General features: G+C 41.1%; 1 protein-coding gene across 5 annotated transcripts in view; it reads right to left on the reverse strand.

Moving 5' to 3' along the window:
* aopep (aminopeptidase O (putative)) overlaps positions 1–20,923 on the reverse strand; it is a 376,099-nt gene that overhangs the window by 3,948 nt on the left and 351,228 nt on the right. For 2 of the 5 annotated variants that reach the window (XM_087997406.1, XM_087997388.1), the window contains one exon: positions 8,008–11,687. In XM_087997406.1, the coding sequence (XP_087853532.1) occupies positions 11,547–11,687 (141 nt within the window). In that variant the 3' untranslated portion in view covers positions 8,008–11,546. Of the gene's footprint in view, positions 1–2,025; positions 7,690–8,007; positions 11,688–20,923 lie in introns of those variants that run through there. The other 3 variants (XM_087997399.1, XM_087997395.1, XM_043713335.2) reach the window with 3 other exon arrangements.

Genomic DNA, 20,923 nt, shown 5'->3' on the forward strand with positions numbered 1-20,923 from the left:
ATCTGGGTAATTAGTAACAATTTCATGAAGGAGTCATGTCACATGATAGTTTACCTAAAAGCTACATTGAGGTTAATTGGAAAACCAATATTTTTCTCAATATTCTCAATCAAAAGGACAAAAAAATTAATGACAGAACTCAGCCAGTTTAAAATAAGCAAATTGCTTAAATTTTACAGTCTTGAGTGTCTGTCTCAGCCTGTTCACCTGCCCAAACTGATAATTATTTGACTAAGTACAGGCGACATAGTGTGTTTTCACTTTCTGCTTTTATCTCTGGAATTTGGATCGATCCCACACTTTGCAAATGAACCTCTACTCTTAACGATGGACATCACACAACTGGAATTAGGGCAACATAATCATATGAGCAGCAGCAAAATTAACGGGGTTCTTTCAGAATTAAGGCACATTATTAGGGAAGAATAACTTATTTTCCAAACTATAAAATGTGATCTCAGGGACATTAAGATAGTGTTTCAAGTAGAATTAGAAGAATTGGAGGGGTGTAAATCACAACTTTTATTTGAACTGCTACTACAGTTGCTCTTCCATATTGGAATTAGCCACTGAGATTGAGTTTTAAGAATTCCCTTCATCACAATTAAATGAAATAACATGAAAGAGATTTTGGTCAGTAAAACAGGCTGTTAAATTTCCTCCATATGCCACAAAAATACAATTATAGAACTCTGTTAACATAATATAGGGCGAAGTCCTGACAATGGGACTGACTCAGATGTTATTATAAAGTCTCTGCCACTACTTTAATTTTCCAGTCACTTGTCATAAATGGTTTTAGACAGCTTCTGTCAAAAGTACAACATAATAACTGCCTGAATGAGTTTTGAAGGAATCAGGTGGAATCGTATAGAGGCCAGACTGTCATGGGCTATGGCAAGAATTTTGGCAGAATTATGCAGTAAGTCTGGTGGGACCAATTTCAACGTTGAGAGTCACTCGCAATATCTTTTAGGCAAGTAGTGGCATTGAGACAAAATTCCCACTATGGAACAGTGAGTTGTATATGAAGCTGGATCAACGCTCGTTAAAGACCTCATTAATTCTCTACCTAATGCAGTTCCTACCTAACATTCTCAAAAGTAGAACATCCTCAACATCAGAAGGGGTAGCTGGCGGTTTCAAGTTGCTGCTTGCTCCAAAGGAGCTCTCTATTGCACACTGGACACTAAAATCTCAGGGCACACTCCAAAGGCACTGGCCACACAGACTCCATATCCATAGATTTGAGAACCCTCAAGGCGCATCTCTAATCCACTTACAGGAGGTTTCTGTAATTCAATGTAGCACCTCGGGTTGAAACTGCAACTGTCAATTTAATTCGGCAGCAAGGGACAGGGTAAGTTCAGGGGCATACACTCTGCTCATGACCTGGACCAGTCTGCACTGCTGGCCTGTGCACTTGTTGTTAAACTGCACACTCATCTAAGTCAATCTGAATGCTCACAGCGTTAACTTTTTTGGACTTTGCCCCTCAGATATACAGAGGAACCTCAATTATCCAAAAATCAGATTATCTGATGGAGAGCTTGAGGTCCCAATAGAAAAATGAATCAAAGACGTGTTTCCCACAGTCATTACGTCTTTTTTTTGTTTACAGTGATTAAACAGGCACCGTCTCCAAATGACTGACCTCCCGCCCGCTCTCTCTCTCTCCTGACACTTTCCCTGGAGTTCTACACAGGCATGTACCCTAAATCCCCTTCCTCAGATAATCTCTCCAACATTGTCCTGTACAGGGCAAATGTGGAACCTGTCAAAAAGTTGCAGTAAAAAGTTGTGTGTGTGGCTCTGTGTGCGCGCGTGCTATTTGGAGACTTACTCCACAAAGGCAGCTACAGCAGCAACAGTCTTGTTGTTGGTGTCCAGTCCGACTGCCCCAGAGAGGGGGCAGGGACGGGGATGGGGACAGGGGATGTGTGAGTGTAGGATGGGGTTTGGGGGCGGGTCTTGTGGACAGGGTTGGGGGGCGGGTCTTGTGAACAGGGTTGGGGCGGGGGGGGGGCGATGTTGGACGGGATTGGGGTGAGGATTGGCCGTGGGCGGTGTCAGGAGCGAGGCCTTGCACGCTGTGCTGCTGCTGCTAGTCTCCTGAACAGGGAGCAGACTTTAAAAACTCCAAGCCTCAGAGGAAAGGCATTTAATCGATTATCCAAACAAAATAGAGCGAATGAAATCTCGTTCAGGTAATCGAGGTTCCCCTGTATTAGGCTTACAGAACTGCTGTATTGCCTTGCTGTTTACTACAGAAACAAAGCCAGGAAATCTGTCATGGTTGCCAACAGTCCTCAGTCAAGAGGGAGAGCTCTTGATCGGGGGCTCACTGCACAATAAGTTACAATTAGCCTCCAATACCAGTCCAGAGGCTTGGATAACGTCAATCAGTTGCTTGGATGGTCAGAATCAATATCTTCTCCTCATAAGAGGTGAACAGCTGCATGCGAGGCAGGCCAAAACCTACCTTGACTTTTTCCACATTATTGTGGGCTGTTTTCTTTCTGGAATGAGAGAGAGGAAGACGTGAAGCGATACAAAAGTGGGTAACACAGTTGTTTTTGGTACAGATGGGTATCTGTCCCAGATGAGTGAGTAGGCAGCGCAGAGGCAAGCAGGGTTAGTGAACTGAAAGGGTTGGGTTGGGCTACAGCAAACAAAGGAAGATGTTGCAGACAACAGTAACAGTGATAGAGCACAGCCTTGGTAGAAGGTGGGTAACAGTAGCAGAGTTATCAGTGAGAAGATGGTGGCACTTAAAACTGGCAAAGCAGAAAAAGTCACTGGCTTTATTTCTACAGCGCTGTGTATTCCTCAAATTGGCTAAGACTACACTGACCCAGGTGACAAACTCAGACTACGTCACTATGGGCTGGTGCCTTGGCCTCCACTGGCAGTCTTGAGAGGTGAGGGTGTTCAGTCCGCGCACAGATGGTGTGGGCATAAGGGATGCTGATCAATTCTGGAATATCCGAGCAGTGACAAGTTGATCAAGAAATGGAATTTGATAAAGTAGCGCTAAAATCAGGACAGTGTGGAGCTGGAAAAGCACAGCCAGTCAGGCAGCATTCGAGGAGCAGGAGGATCAACTTTTCGAGCACAAGCCCTTCAATTCCTGATGAAGGGCTTTTCCAGCACCACACTTAGTGACTCTGATCTCCAGCATCTGTCTCTTGATTAAATTTTAAAATATAAGCCATAAGTATGAAGTTAGCCTGGAGCAGTGTTTTGTAGAGCAATAAGATGGTGCTATTTTCTGGGTCTGTAGATTTGAAGGAGCAAAATGGCATTTAGTAGAGTGATATGCTCTTCTTGTCGGATGTGGGAGTTTCAGGAGAGTTTAAGAGTTACTGAGGACTTTATCTGCAATAAAGGTCGTTGGTTGCCAATCCTGTCAGATCAGATGGATTGGTTGGAGCGAAAGTTAGAGGCAACTAGGAATTTACAACCGCTAGGGGCAGTTATAGGAAGGGAGAAAAGGCTCAGATTCAGTCAGGTAGATGTGTTAGCTTCAAGAAAGGTAGGAGAGGTAGGCAGGTAGTACAGGAGTCTTCTGCAGCTATCCCAATTTCAAATAAGTATGTGGTTTTGCAAAATATAGGGGGTGATGGCCTTTCAGGGGAATCTCGCATGAACAGTATCAAGACTGGCTCTAACGTAATGAAGGGTACATTGGGTTCCAACTGTTTTAGGGGACTCTCTAGTTAGGGGCACAGACAGATGTTTCTGCGGCCAGCAGTGAAAGATCAGAATGATGTGCTGCCTCCCTGGTGCCAGGATCAAAGATATCTCAGAGAGGGTGCAGAATGTTCTCAAAGGGGAGAGGAACCAGCAGGAGGTCATTGTACATGGTGGTACCAACGACAAAGGAAGGGAAAAGGATGAGATTCTGAAGGGAGAATGTAGAAAGGTAGGCAGAAATTTAAAAAGGAGGTCCTCGAGGGTAGTAATATCTGGATTACTCCCACTTTCTGCTACGAGGGTAGGATTAGGAGGACAGAGCAGATGAATGCGTGATTGAAGAGCTGATGTATGGGAGAAGGATTCACATTTTTGGATTATTGGAATCTCTTCTGGGATAGAAGTGACCTGTCCAAAAAGGATGGATTGCACCTGAATTGGAAGGGGACTAATATACTCGCAGGGAGATTTACTAGAGCTGCTTGGGAGGATTTAAACTAATAAGGTCGGGGGCGGGGACCCAGTGAGATAGTGAGGAAAGAGATCAGTCTAAGACTGGTACAATTGAGAACAGAAGCGAGTCAAACAGTCAGGGCAGACAGGGACAAAGCAGAGAACAAGGTAGGACGGATGAATTGAACTGCATTTATTTCAATGCAAAAGGCCTAACAGGGAAGGCAGAGGAACTCAGGTTTGGAACGTGGGACTGGGATATCATAGCAATTACAGAAACATGACGCAGGGATGATCAGAATTGGTGGTTTAATGTTCCAGGATACAAATGCCAAAGGAAGGATAGAAAGGGCTGCAAGAGAGGAGGGGGAGTGGCATTTTTGATAAGGGATAGCATTACAGCTGTGCTGAGGGAGGATATTCCTGGAAATACATCCAGGGAAGTTATTTGGGTGGAACTGAGAAATAATAAAGGGATGATCACCTTATTGGGATTGTATTATAGGCCCCCCAATAGTCAGCTGGAAGTTGAGAAAGAAATTTGTAAGGAGATTTCAGTTATCTGTAAGAATAATAGGGTGGTTATGGTAGGGGATTTTAACTTTCCAAACATCGATTGTTTAGGGTGAAAGGAAAGGCTGGTAGGTACAGGGAATGCTGGGTGACTAAAGAAATTGAGGGTTTAGTTAAAAAAAAAGGAAGCATATGTCAGATATAGACAAGATCGAGTGAATCCTTAGAAGAGTATAAAGGCAGTAGGAGCTTACTTAAGAGGAAAATCAGGAGGGCAAAAAGGGGACTTGAGATAGCTTTGGCAAATAAAGTTAAGGAGAATCCAAAGGGTTTTTACAGATACATTAAGGACAGAACGGTAACTAGGGAGTGAATATGGCCCCTCAAAGAGCAGCAAGGCGGCCTTTGTGTGGAGTTGCAGGAGATACTAAATGAGTACTTTGCATCAGTGTTTACTGTGGAGAAAACATGAAAGCTATAGATTGTGGGGAAATTGATGGTGACATCTTGATTCCACATTACAGAGGAGGAAGTGCTGGATGTCTTGAGATGCATAAAAGTGGATAAATCCCCAGGACATGATCAGGTGTCCCTTAGAACTCTGTGGGAAGGCAGCGAAGTGATTGCTGGGCCACTTGCTGAGATACTTGTATCATCGATAGTCACAGGTGAGGTGCCAGAAGACTGGAGGTCGGCTAACATGGTGCCGCTGTTTCAGAAAGGTGGGAAGGACTAGCCAGGGAACTATAGACCAGTGAGCCTGACGTCAGTGGTGGGCAAATTGTTGGAGGGAATCCTGAGGGACTGGATTTACATGTATTTAGAAAAGCAAGGACTGATTAAGCATAGTCAATGCGGCTTTGTGCCTGGGAAATCATGCCTCACAAACTTGACTATGTTTTTTTGAAAAAAATAACAAAGTGGTTTGATGAGGGCAGAGCGGTGGACGTGATCTATATGGATTTCTATAAGGTGGTTCAACAAGGTTCCCCATGGGAGACTGGTTAGCAAGGTTAGATCTCATGGAATACAGGGAGAAACAACCATTTGGATACAGAACTGGCTCGAAGGTAGAAGAAAGAGGGTGGTGGTGGAGGGTTGTTTTTCAGACTGGAGGCCTGTTACCAGTGGTGTGCTACAAGGATCGGTGCTGGGTCCACTGCTTTTTGTCATTTATATAAATGATTTGGATGTGAACATAGAAGATATAGTTAGTAAGTTTGCAGATGACACCAAACTTGGAGGTGTAGTGGACAGCGAAGAAGGTTACCTCCGATTACAACAGGATCTTGATCAGATGGGCCAATGGGCTGAGAAGTGGCAGATGGAGTTTAATTTAGATAAATGCAAGGTGCCGTGTTTTGGGAAAGCAAACCTTAGCAGAACTCATACGCTTAATGATAAGGTCCTTGGGAGTGTTGCTAAACAAAGAGACCTGGGAGTGCGGGTTCATAACTCTTGGAAGTGGAGTCGCAGGTAGATAGGATAGTGAAGAAGGTGTTTGTTATGCTTTCCTTTATTGGTCAGAGCATTGTGTATAGGAATTGGAAGGTCTTGTTGCGGCTGTACAGAATGTTGGTTAGGCCACTTTTGGAATATTGCAAACAATTCTGGTCTCCTTCCTTTCGGAAGGATGTTGTGAAACTTGAAAGGGTTCAGGAAATATTTACAAGGATGTTGCTAGGGTTGGAGGACTTGAGCTATAGGGAGAGGCTGAATAGGCTGGGGCTGTTTTCCGAGGAGAGTCGAAGCTGAGGGGTGAACACTTAGAGGTTTATAATGTCATGAAGGACATGGATAGGGTAAATAGACAAAGTCTTTTCCCTGGGGTGGGGGAGTCCAGAACTAGAGGGCATAGGTTTAGGATGAGAGGGAAAAGACATAAAAGGGACCTAAGGGCCAACATTTTCATCTAGAGGGTGGTACGTGTATGGAATGAGCTGCCAGATGAAATGGTGGAGACTGGTACAATTGCAACATTCAAAAGGCATCTGGATAGGCCAATGAATAGGAAGTGTTTAGAGGGATATGGGCCAAGTGCTAGCAAATAGGACTAGATTAGGTGGGGACATCTGGTTGGCATGGACGAGTTGGACCGGAGGGTCTGTTACTGTGCTGTACATCTGTGTCTCCATGACTCTGTCTACATTCCTCATTTTCTCCTAAAATCAGGAAAGTCACCTATGGGCAGGGTAGATGAGGTGGATTTGATAAGATACAGTGGGACCTTGCATTCAGCCTCACAGTGAGTGAGAAATCTTTCAAAAAATTTGACAAAATTGACACTTGGCTAAAAAGATGCAAAATTGTGCATTTCAGTGAAACAGAAAAGGTTCCCAAGATTCATGTTTATGGCAGTCTTTCTTCCCTAATTCTCACCTTATTGCAGTTGCTATGCCTTTAAATCTTCCCTCTATGTTAACGATGGCTCAGGTTCCAGCTCGTTCTCTCCTGATCCACAAGGTTCTAGTTTAGGACCCACTTCTAGGCCTCAGCATAATAATCTGCACTGTTATAAATGAGATTTTAAACCATGGCTGCATCTGCTTGCTTGGGTTTTATATAAAAGATCCTGTGGCACTATTACAGAGTCGAGCAAGGAAGTTAGCCCTGATATTCCAGTCACCATTTATCCCTCAACCGACACTGCCAAAACAGAATATCTGGTCATTATCACATTGTTGCACTTTTGCAATTTGATGCCACGTTTCCTATTTCCATTTTAATGTCTGGTCATGAAAGACACTATATTGATATACTTTTTTTCTTTGAATGATTTTTCTGTTTTTGAATTGCTACCAAGTAAGTCTAGTTACAGCATGTTCATTTCCCTCTGAACCAGCAGAATGTAAGTGCATAACGCAATCAGATATAATCAGTGCAGGACTGAGGAAGATGTGCATTGTGACATCGCATCACACATCAAATTCACATGCTCTTCTTTCTACCCAGGCAAAGTCTCCTGCCAACATCTCTCTTCTAAAATCACCTTCTTCTTTTAGCTTCTCATATTTTACTTCAGGTTACCTTTAAAATGATAAAAGGATGTAATAGATTAGATACAGGCAACATATTGCCCTGTTTGGAGAATCCTGAATAAGTGGCACAATCTTAAAGTTGTAGCTAATATAATTATAATTAAGAAAATATATTTGGAAACAGGGATAATGGAACAGTCGTGGAAATTTATAAGTCTCTCTCCTGAAACTCTCAGGTTTTCTTTTAGGTAAGAATATTGAGTTTAGCAATGATCTCTATACGAATGGTGAAGCAGGCTCTAGAGGTTGTTATACCTTCTTACTGATACCATTTACTGCACCAACGTCTCTAAACAGAAGCTTCAGATCAGTTTACAGCACTATTTTAATGAAAACAAACAGATGCATTTAAACGAGGATATTCTCTTCGAACTTTTATATTTGATTTTTCAAACTTAATTGTCCATTTTTTCCATTTGTTTTACATTTAGACATCTCCAGCCAAGCTTTGTAATCTTAATAGTAAATAATCTCCATCTTACAATTTGATAAATCTTCTGCAAACATAAGCACCCTGTTTACCTGATGCAGAAATATCAGTGTAAATACATCATAAGCTCCTATTTCTAAATTTATCTGCAAAAGATAAACACATCCAATCGCTCCCAAATCAAAGAAATGCACACTAAGCATTCAAAAATTAATTCTGCTATGGGAGGAGTTTCATGAGTTATGACTTACTAACCAAAGCAATGAAGCAGTAAACTATTACTAACCCAATTATTTACACAAAACCACGGTAAGAGGTTACAATGTCAGTGAAGCTTGTAGAAAGTTAACTTGTCAGACAGTAACCCACTGGCATTTTGAAAAGAAAATACACACAAGACAAAAAAAATTCTGTCACTTCATTCACTGGAAGTGAAAAAAATTATTTGTACAGTTGATCACATAAAAACACATATTTAAAACTCACTACAGACTCGGGAAATGGCCCACATATTAAGAGGTGTCATGTATTGGGTTATCAGTGTGGAACAGCATGGAATGAAGGTTTGAACTCAACATCAGGAACTTATATGCATCTAATGAGCATCGAGTCAAGTTTCTCTCTAGGCGATGATGAGCTGCCAATTAAAGGGCATTTTAAGTGGCATTACAGTTTATTCATTACAGTATAGAAGAACTGGGGGTGAGAGGTGGGAGTTGGAATCTCATATAAATTTATAAAATTCCAACATGACTTAACTGAAAGGGTAAATGCAGTAAAGATGATCGCGATGACCAGGAAGTCCAGAACCGCATCACAGTCTAAGGATTTGCAGTTGTATACTTACGACTGAGATGAGAAGAAATTTCTTAATGCAGAGAATGGGGAGTCTTTCAAATTTTCTGCCACAGGAAGCAACCGAGGTCAAAACATTTAATGTTTTCAAGGATAAGTTAGATAAGGTTCTTGGGGATAAAGCGATCAAAGAGTTGATGAAAAAAGTTTTGTATGAATGCACTCATGAGACATAGGCATCGTGTACTGGCCAGCATTTGTTACCCACCCTTATTTCCCTTCAGAAGGTGGTGGTGAGCTGCCTTCTTGAACTGTTGCAGTTCATGTGCTATGGGTTGAACCACACTGTCCATAGGGAGGGAATTCAAAGACTGTGACCCAACGACAGCGCAGGAATGGTGATATTTTTCAAAGTCAGGATGCTGTGTGGCTTGGAGGGCAAGTCGCAGTGGCAATGTTCCCATATATCAACTGCCCTTGTCCTTCCAGGTGAAAGTGGTCATGGCTTTGGAAGGTACAGTCCAAGGATCTTGGGTGAACCAGCTTTGTCCCTCAGCTTCTGACCTCATTACAGTCTGGTTCAAACATGGGCAAAACAGCTGAATTTCAGAGATGAGGCAAGGTGAGAATGACTGCCCTTAACATCAAGGCCACATTTGACCAAATAGGGATTCAAACAGTCCTAGCAAATCTGCAGTCGTACCTGGCACAAAGGAAGATAGTTGTGGTTATTGGTTAATCATCTCAGCGCCAGCTCATCATGGCAGAAGTTTCTGAGGCCTTAATATCTTCACAACTGCTCATATACTGAAGCACTCCAAGGCCAAATACAGCAAGACCTGGAGAACAGCAAGTAACACTGGCAGAATCCAAGTGCCAGGTATTAACCATCTTCGACAAGAGTGAATGGCACTCTTGTGGGTGGCACGGTGGCACAGTGGTTAGCACTGTTGCCTCACAGCGCCAGAGACCTGGGTTCAATTCCCGCCTCAGGCGACTGACTGTGTGGAGTTTGCACGTTCTCCCCGTGTCTGCGTGGGTTTCCTCCGGGTGCTCCGGTTTCCTCCCACAGTCCAAAGATGTGCAGGGTCAGGTGAATTGGCCATGCCAAATTGCCCGTAGTGTTAGGTAAGGGGTAAGTGTAGGGGTATGGGTGGGTTGCGCTTCGGCGGGTCGGTGTGGACTTGTTGGGCCGAAGGGCCTGTTTCCACATTGTAATGTAATCTAATCTTGAATTTAACTATTGGCCCTTGACATTACCATTACTGTATCCCACATCATCAACATTCTGAGAGTTACCTTTGATCAGAAACTGAATTGGACAAGCTTACAAGGGCTAGGAATCCTTCAGCAAGTAGTTTATACCCTGACTGCTCAAATCCTGTCCCCAATTTACAAGGCGCAGGTCACGAATGTAATAAAATATTTTCTGTTTGTCTAAATGAATGCAGTTTCAACAACACACAATAAGCGTGACCAAAAAAGTCATGTCGCAACTATATAAGACATATGGAGTACTGTGCGCAGTTCTGGTGCGCACTATAAGAATGATGTGGAGGTTTGGGACAGGGTGGAGAAGAGATATACAAAGATGTTGCCTGGATTGGGGTATATTAGCTATACAGGTAGGTAATTGTTTTTGCGAGAACATCAGGGGCTGAGGGAGGCAATCTGATAAAACTATAAAAATGAGAGGCATGGAGGGGGTGAATGATCAAAGTCTCTTTCCCAGGGTGAAAATGTTGTATACCAGGGAGAATAGGTTTAAGGTGAGAGTGGGCAAGTTTAAAGGAGATGCGCAAGGGAAGTATTTTTTTTCCACAGAGGACAATAGGTGCCTGGAACGAACTGCCAGATGATACAAGCAGAAACAACAGCAACATTTAAGAAGCATTTAGACAGACACATGAACAGGCAGAAAAGAGGGGGATACAGACCACATACCGGGCAAATGGGACTGTTTAGAATAGCGTCATGGTCAGCACAAATACAGTGAGCTGACTGTTCCTGTGCTAAATGCTCTATAGCCTAATTATTCTGAAATTATTTCAAAAACAAAGGCAAAATTTGATGCAAGTGTGAGCTTGAATTTGAGTCATTATCAAAGGACAGCTGGAATACTCTAAGTGTGATGCGCAAAAAACATTTAAGCTAGTTATTTCTCTCCAATTATTAATTTAACAGGAAACATTAGTTATTTAAGTTTTGATTAATGTTCATTAGCAAAGAAAATATTAGAACTCAAGTCATTATTTTAGCCCTGCAGAAGTTCTTTGGCACCCCAAACTCCTAGTTTTGGGTTCTGTTAAAGGTGACATCATTAACTGACATGGCATAGTTTAACTAAGGAATAAACAGGAATTTAAAGTGCAGTTCGCTCATTCTCAATCTATTACATATTCATATTAATATGTAGACAATCATTCTATTGTAATTTAGGTAAAAAAAAAACATTGAAATGACAAGTGCTACTACTTTAAGTTTAGAATGGGAGTAAAGTGACAAATTGTATGGTCCTAAATCTTTATAACAGTACAACTGTTAGATTTCCTTTTCATTCAAATCTTTCACCCAAGATATGCTTGAATACCCATGAAGAATTACTTCTCGTTCTCACTTGGTCAGAGTATCATTTCAGCAATCACTTTCTGTAAGGATGGGTCCATCTCTTCTTGAAGCTTGGTGAAGCACCTGTGAACCAGATGTTGCTGTTTGGCATCTTCATTAACCATCAACTCCCCATAGAGATACACGCCCATCGCCTAAGAGAAAACGCACACTGTTTTACAAAATTAAACTCAGCACTAAAATGTATGTTTTGCAAAAGTTAAATAGCAAGGTCTGGCTCTGTTAAAAAAAGAATTCTCTCCTCTGTTTGCAATCTGATCACACTGTTTCTCTTCAAATTAACAGAAGTTAATGGTGCTGTATAATTGCTGATTTAGTACAGTACTGGACTGCAAGTCTATGTTTTCTTTTTGATTTTCCACACGATTAAAATTGTATTGCCCAACTCTTTCAAGAGGTTTTGATTGATATACAACACGGGCATGTTTTCAGTACTATTCCCTGCACTTATTGTTAATTAAAACTTTAGGGATGCAATGGTGTAATTTCCTTCTCAGAACTGTAATTTAAAAACGTCGAAATACAAAATATAAACTCTGGCATGCACTGTAACCTCTTTTCCTGGCAAATTCATAATTGACAAAATTAACTTCACACAAGAAATGTTTATACTTTTAACCTTTAAACCCAAGTCACAATGAACTATTCAAACACAAGTCACACTGAAATATTTAAACCACATTGTTAAATAAGAATGTAGCTAACTATACGTTGTGTACACTTGTATTTCTGTGCATTTCATGCTACTTACCACTCCAGCATGCCAACACTTAACTTACAGCAATCATGGTTAATATCTCCTGTTGCAATCATTTTTTTTTCTGGAACAACATTCTGCCTTATTTTCCTATTGATTGAACCACTTCTGATTAGGTCCTACACACCTTTTTACATGCACGGGCTTGTAGTAACTATAATGTTATGTTGTAGCATTGGTGCCATTGTGACACCGTATTTCAGACAAACTTTAATTATGCTGAATGGAACATACTGGAGACAGTGCTCAAACCCCATGTACATATATACACTTAAAAATTCTTTAAAAATGAGGACTACTATCTATGAACAAGACCAGTGGACTAATTAATTTAATGATGATTGTGAAAAATCGTGTTTTATCACTCAACACAAATGTACACATTATGACAATGGTTAGCAAACTAATAAAAATGAAAACAAAATTCTCCAATAAAGAATTATAAGATTCCAGCAGACTCTTCACGTGTTACCTGCTGATCCTTCAACTTTTAGATCACATTAATTTGCATCACTTCCTATGATAATGTATACCAAACTCTTTACATATTCAGCAATCTGCTAAACCACATGCACTGCAAAGAAAAATCACAACAATGGATGTCTTTGACAGAAACACAACAGAGAAAACCTGGCAGTAGGGGGGAGTTTTTACTTGATCAAGTTACAGGATAGAATTCATGTGGAGATAATGGGATTAAAAGTGCTGAAATTGACAATACATTTGGCAATCTGATTCCAAGTCACTTATGCTTCATTCAAGCAACAGCCTTGATAGAACTGGATTGTTAACCTCAATGTGTTAACAGTTTAAGAGATATTTTAACAAGAGTGATGGAACTTAAGCATTTTCCTCCCATTTTCCATACAGCCCTCAGCACTGTAGCTAGGAAGACGTCATCAAACTAATGCAGACATTGCCTTAGGTGTTTTCTGGTATACACCGCAAGTTTGCTAAATGGGAGCTCAGAGGGAGAGGAGAGAAGATGCTCCCCTCAAACTTCAGTTTCAAGAAAAGCAAGAGCTGAAAAGCTGCAGAAAAAGGGTGAGTTTGGAAAATATTCAAGAGTGGCATTTCAGGGAAAACATAAGCTCATCCACTGGGATCTGGAGATAGCACAGGACAAGTGGCCACCTTAATAAGCAAGGCCAGATGATTTCGACTGTCAAGACTTTAAAGTACACACTTCGGTTTAGATTGAGTGTCATAGAGTCATTGAGATGTACAGCAGGGAAACAGGCCCTTCAGTCCAACTTGTCCTTGCCGACCAGATATCCCAACCCAATCTAGTGCCACTTGCCAGCACCCAGCCCATATCCCTCCAAACTATTCCTATTAATTTAACATCAGGATTTGGGAAAAAGTTGGAATTTATTATAATGGATATGATAGACAGACACTTGGAAAAGACAAACAAGATTACTTAATATCAATGTCATTAATGAATGGATGAAAGAGAATTAAACATTGCTAAGTATAGAATTTGAAGCTTTTTGTCCTGTACTCAACATTAAGGGCGGCACGGTGGCACAGTGGTTAGCACTGCTGCCTCACAGCGCCAGAGACCCGGGTTCAATTCCCGCGTCAGGCGACTGACTGTGCGGAGTTTGCACATTCTCCTTGTGTCTGCGTGGGTTTCCTCCGGGTGCTGCGGTTTCCTCCCACAGTCCAAAGATGTGCAGGGTCAGGTGAATTGGCCATGCTAAATTGCCCGTAGTGTTAGGTAAGGGGTAGATGTGTATGGGTGGGTGACGCTTCGGCGGGGCGGTGTGGACTTGTTGGGCCGAAGGGCCTGTTTCCACACTGTAAGTAATCTAATCTAATCTACATTGTGTGAAGGCAGGTGTCCTAATGACTGAGAGATCACACCAAACTATACTTCCTATTGATCATTTGCAGGTGGTAACATGTCATTCATGTCAATCGGCCCATGTGAGCAAGCCTGAGAAAAGTACGTCCATCATTCAAAGTTATTCTGCTTTGGAAATAATTTATTAAATAATCTGGACAGCTGAAATCAATTTAAGATCATTAGATGGGCTTGCAGACTGATTCACTCACCATGCTGGACGTTGTACATAAATATTCAGTACCCTGTTTTATGTAGGCAAAAGGAATCTGTCTATACATTGTATCTTTTTTCAAAAAGAGGTCATAGAGACAGTAAAACTCTGTTGTATCCCTGTGGAAACACCCTGAACAATCAGAGTCTACCCTCCTGGTCTGATTGTTCAGGTTGACTGTTCTTGCTGTATTTCCATGCCAAGACTGCTCAACTAATCAGCACCTGCTTCTCATACTGTATCAAATGGTGTCAACTTTTAAAGTCTGTTTAATGCATCCTCCTTCTGATGAATGCAATTCAAAAAGCTTGAATTTCTAGTCTCCTTTAGCAATGGTGAAAGATAAATCAGATTGGTAAACTCACTGGAGGTTTTTGAGTGCATACCAGTAGAATTAATAAGAAAAAAAAGTTGATATTGTTATCGGGACTTACAGAAAGCTTTTAATAAAGTCCAACAAGAGATTAGTGTGTAAAATCAAAGTACATGAGATTGATCGGACATGGATTGAAAATTGGTCAGCAGACAGTACGATTAAATGGGTAATTTCCAGAGTGGAGGGCAGTGTCAACTGGGGCACCACAGGATCAGTGCTTGGACACCAGATGTTCACAATACAAATCAATGTATTGTAAAGAGAATGGAAAGAGCTTTCAGGGTGATTTACACAAGTTAAATGAGTGGGCAAATGCATATCAGATGTAGTAAAACATGGATAAATGTGAGGATACTCACTATGGTAGGAGATACAGAATGGCAGAAATATTATTTAAAAGGTGATAGATTGGGAAACATTAATATACAAAGGAAACTGTGTATCCTTATACATCGGTCTTTGAAAGCAAGTATGCTTTAGGATGGCAAATAGTATGTTTACCTTCATTCAAGAGAGTCTAAGTACAGGAGCAAGGAAGTCATACTGTAGATGCACAGGGCCTTGGTGAGACCAATACCTGGAGTACGGTGTGCAGTTTTGTTCTCTTTACCCAAAATACTTTCCATAGAGGGAGTGCAGTGAGCGCTCACCAGACTGACACCTGGTATAAGGAAAGCTGGGTCAATTGCTCCTATATTCAATGGAGTTTAAAGGAACGAGAGGACATCTAGGTGAAGCATATAAACTCTGAAAGGGCTGGAAAGACTAGATACAGGAATCATATCTTGTTGTGGGATCTAGAAGAAGCCACAGTTCTAGGATGCTTGGTAGACCATTTCATACCGAGGTAGACCATTTCATACTGGTTTCCTCCCACAGTCCAAAGATGTGCAAGTTAAGGTGAATTGGCCATACTAGATTGCCCGTAGTGTTAGGTAAAGGGGTAAATGTAGGGGAATGGGTGGGTTGCACTTCGGCAGGTCGGTGTGGACTTGTTGGGCCGAAGGGCCTGTTTCCACACTGTAAGTAATCTAATCTAAAGAAATTTCTCAAACTTGTGGAATTCTCGACCACAGAAGGCTGTGGAGGCAAAGTCAATACTTAAATAAACAGATTTCTAAAAGCTAAAGGGGTGAAGAGATGAGCAGAGGAGTGTGGCACTGAGACACAAGATCAAACACGATAATGCTGAGCAGGCCTGATGGGGGCTATGCTCTAGTTCTGCCACTATCTTCTTTGACTTTTATTTTCCATAGAAATCTCAACTATTGGGCTTCATGTTGACTGTTGCTTCTTTTGTTTTACCATCTCTAGACTCCATCAATTGTTATCTTTGGAATGACCTTTAAATACTGTCTGCTTAACCTAATTTGTCAGGAAATACAGAAGACAGATGCAAATGTAGTGGCTGTGTTAAAAAGCCACTGATAAATGAACCACACTTACTTCTGGTTTTCTCAAATGGTAATGTGGCAATCTGACACTTTCAGCATGTCTTCAATTTAAATTTCCTGTCCCAACTCAGAAATTGATAAGATAACAAACTGATTCCAAAAGGAAAGGCCATGCTTAAACAACTTTACTAACTATTTCAAGGTATTGGTACTACACTTACCTGAGGGCTGAGATTGCGGACAGACCAGGAATAATAAGTGATGGTGGTTGGGGTGTCGCGGGTTCGGGAGAGGAGAGAGGTGTTGTAGCAAGGAAAGAGACATGGCTTCCAGTAGCTGTCCACTCCCTTGTGTTTCCTGGTTTAGGTTAGATTCCCTCTAGTATGGATACAGGCCATTTGGCCCATCAAGTCCACACCAGCCCTCCAAAGAGTAAACCACCCAGACCCATTCCCCTACCCTTTCTTTACCCCTGACTAATACACCTAACACTATGGGCAATTTAGCATGGCCAATTCACTTGACCTGCACATCTCTGGATCATGGGTGCAAACTGGAGCACCCGGAGTAAGCCCATGCAGACAGGGGGAGAATGGGCAAACTCCACACAGTGACCCGAGGTGGGAATTTAACCCAGGTCCCTGGCGCTGTGAGGCAGCAGTGCTAACCACTGAGCCGCCCATGATCTTTGATCACACACCAAGTGACTTTGATCAAGGAACGCCTTTCTCTAGGAACCTAAAAGAATCCTGGCTAGGGCTTGCTTGTCATGCTCCCATCATGGCAAGGCTTTGCTGGCTTCATGTTTAACACTAGCAGCAATGGGGTGAAGCCCTTAAATGCGTGATATTTTGCTACTTTAGGGCTTCAACTGATGGTAGGCTAAGCTGTTCACAGGCCTCTCCACCACAGACTTAATCGGGGTGGAGGTAGAATGGTGGCAGGATCGCATGAGCTCACCAAAACCACCCTCCAACTAGATTAAATGCCTCCCATCATTGAACTCACCATGGGAGAGCGCATAAGGTTCCATGAAGCATAATTTAACTTTTAAAGGCTTTTGCTAAGGTATCACCTAGCATGTGGAGTTAGAGAACAAGTAGCAGAATGTTTAGCTGAGTATAAATTTGAATGAAGGTGGTAAAAGTAATTTCTCAATTTTCAAAGAAAGGATGTGGAGTTTCCCAGGGTCAATGCTGGGACCATTGTTGTTCACTACTTATATAAGTAACTTAAGACTCAGAAAAGATAAGTACCAGTTCAAAATTTGCAGAAAACATTAAATCAGTGGATGTATTTAATAGATAAGAAAATGTTAATAAATTATGGTTATTTGAGTTTCAAATGAGCTTGAGTAAAACAATTGTGAAGTGGTACGTTTGTTAAAGGAGGTTAGGCCACAAATCTCTTCCAAAGTAAATGTCTAGAATGGAGTAGAGGTTTCTTTAGATGCAGATAAATATTTTACAAAAAGCAGCAAATCAGACTAATAAAACAATTTTTTTTAAAAAGCACTGGAGAAGCATAAATTTAATATAATTTTATATCTAAAGAACATTTGATAAACTTGTACATAACCTTGGATAGAAAAATCAGAAGGAGCAGGAACTGATTAAGTGCAAAATGGAATTTAAAACATGCACTGGTAGAGCACGGTTGAGACTATGAGTGGGAGCAACTCAAAAAGGTTGGGAATTATATCTGACTTATGTCAGTGGGATCAGGATCAGTGCAGAGAAAAAACAGCAGCAGAACCCAAGTTTGAATTATGAGAAGAGGCTGGATAGGCTGGAACATTTTTTCCCTGGAGCGTAGGAGACTGACTGGTGACTTTATACAGGTTTACAAAATCATGATAGGCATAGTTAAGGAAAACAGCTAAGGTCTTTTCTCTAGGGTAGAGGAGTTCAAAACTAGACTGCATAGGTTTAAGGTGCGAGGGAAAGATTTAAAAAGAACCTGAGGGGCCGCATTTTCACAGACTGTGGTGCATATATGGAATGAACTGCTAGAGGGAGTGGTGGATGCGGGTACAGTTACAACATTTAAAACATTTGGAGAGGTACATGAATTGAAAAGGTTTATAGACGGATATGGGCCAAACACAGGCAAATGGGCTAGTTTAGTTTGGGAAACCTGGTCGGCATGGATGAGTTGGACAGAAGGGTCTGTTTCCATGCTGTATGACTCTATAACTCTATACACTTGTGATCAAGTGCAAATATTGAGATAAGGAATGGAGTAAGTAGATTGTATCTTTTAAAATAAAGTTTGGCTTTCCATGTTTTATATCTAATGTATTTAGGAAATAGTCTAATATATAAAGTCATGTAAAGGTACTTCAATTCTATTACAGTTTTGTCACCTTATCTAAGGGGAGACATACTGACATAAGAAGCAGTCCATAGAACATTCACTTGGCTGACAGCAGGTGTGAAAGGACTTTCTTATGGTTATTCCATGCATTGCACATTTTTACTGTCATGCTATTAGACTATTTTCATGTTATAAAGGCCAGGCTGTAATATTAAGATGTGTGCCATTATTCTTCTGATTACAACTGCTTTGTCTATAGAATGTAGTTTCAAAGTAGTCCCTAGAGTCTGGCAATGTTCTTCTCAATTTGAGCATATCTAAAAGCTGTGAGATAATTGCCAATGGCGGGAGTTCTCACACAGGGAAAAAATTCTGGATCCAAGACAATGAATTCCATCAATGTTCATCAGCTATAATTGTTACAAAACCTGTGGGGAAACCATAAACCAAAATAACCAAATTTACTGAATGTTCCCAAATAAAGAAATTACCAACAAGAATCCACCGTTACAGCTTTTATAGTAACCAATGGAAACATGAAACACAAAGTCCTGGAAAAATTCAGCAGGTCTGACAGTATCTACAGAAAGAGAAGCAGAGTTATTGTTTCAACTTCACCACTGACCCTTTGTCAGAACTGTCAGAGAGTGGAGCAAAACTTCCTCAAGATGGATATGCCTGAAAGAGATGTGGCAGTGTATTACAAGAATATAAACAAAGAACTGTGGATGCTGTCAGAAGGGTCTGTTCTGACAAAGGGTCATTTGACATGAAATGCTAACTTTGCTTCTCTCTTTGCAGATGCAGTCAGACTTGCAGAGTTTCTCCAGTATATCTGTCAGCTCCCACAGTTTTTGTTTTTATATCAACCATGAAACTGGTAAATGTTGCTTCAAATGAAAAGGAACATTTCACTATCATTGGCTGATAAAACAACAAAATGTTTTGCGCAACCCCAAGTATTCATATCACTCCCAATGCAAAGTACAATCACTCAGTGTTTCCAACTCAATCAATTTGGGTGCTTGTGGATGTGGTGCCAATCATGTGACAATTTTGTATTGGATGGTATCAAGCTTCTTGAGTATTGTTGGAACTGCACTTGTCCAAATAAGTGGGAAGTACTCCATCATACTCCCGACTTCTGTAGTCAACAGGCGTTGGGGAGTCAGGAGGTGATTTACTTGTTACAGTACTCCAAGTCTCTGACCTGCTCTTGTAACCACTGTGTTTATGTCATAGAGCACAGAAACAGATCCTTCATCCAAACAGTCCATATCAAACATAATCCCAACCGAAACTAGTCCCACCTGCCTACATCTGGCCCATAGCCCTCCAAACCGTTGTTATTCATGTAGTTATCCAAATCTTTTAAATACTGTAATTGTACCCACATCCACCACTTCCTCAGGAATATCATTATACACTCAAACCACCCTATATGTAAAAAATTACCCCTATCGTTTTTAAATCTCTCTTCTCTCACCTTAAAAGTGTGCTTTCTAGTCTTGAAATCCCTTATCCTAGGGAAAAGACAACTACCAATAACTCTACCTATACGACTCATAGAGTTTAACAATTTTAATTAGGTCGCCTCTCAACTTCCTATACTCCAGTACAAAAGTCCCAGCAGTTCCAACCTTTCTTTACAACTCAAACCTTCAATACCTGGCAACATCCTAGTAATTCTCTTCTGAACCCTCTCTAGCTTAATATCTTTCCAATGTGTGGGTGACCAGAACTAGATACAATATTCCAGAAGAGGCCTCACCATTATCCTGTACAACCTCAACATGACTTCCCAACTTCTATACTCAAAGGACTGAGCAATGAAGGCAAGTATGCTAAACACTTGTTTAACCACCTGTCTATATCTGATGCAAACATCAAAGATTTGTGTACCAGAACTACTCGGTCCTTCTGTTCCACAACCCAATGCCCTCCCATTAATCATATAAGCCCCATGCTTGTTTGTTGTAACAAAATGCAACACCTCGCATTCATTCAGATTGAACTAGTCATCTGCCATTTTCCAACACATCGACCCATTTGATAAAGATCCCTTTGTAATCTTAAAAAACCTTCTTCACTGTCTATTATGGCATTAATTTTGGTGTCATCTGCAAACTTACTAACCATGCCTTCTATATTCTCATCGAAATCATTTATATAAACGTCAAACAAAAGAAGACCCAGAACCGATCCCTGTGGAACACCAGCGGTGACAGGCCTCAAGTCCAAAAAGCAACCCTCCATCTTTTAAACAAAAGGTGTAAATACAAAATCAAACTACAACACTCCAACCCCGCTCCAAACAGAAACTCCTGCGACAGGGACAGCACCTGGTGAAACTCAGAGCAAAATCCACTGTGCTCTTTCAAAACAGAAAATAAAGCTGCCTTACCTTTGTTAAACAAAAATAAATAAGCTATTACTCTAGGAAAAACAAAGACAAATAAACAAA

This window comes from Chiloscyllium plagiosum, unplaced genomic scaffold (assembly GCF_037043375.1).
Source record: "Chiloscyllium plagiosum isolate Xiang-an unplaced genomic scaffold, Cpla_swu_hap1 HiC_scaffold_2, whole genome shotgun sequence".
Lineage (NCBI taxonomy): Eukaryota > Metazoa > Chordata > Chondrichthyes > Orectolobiformes > Hemiscylliidae > Chiloscyllium > Chiloscyllium plagiosum.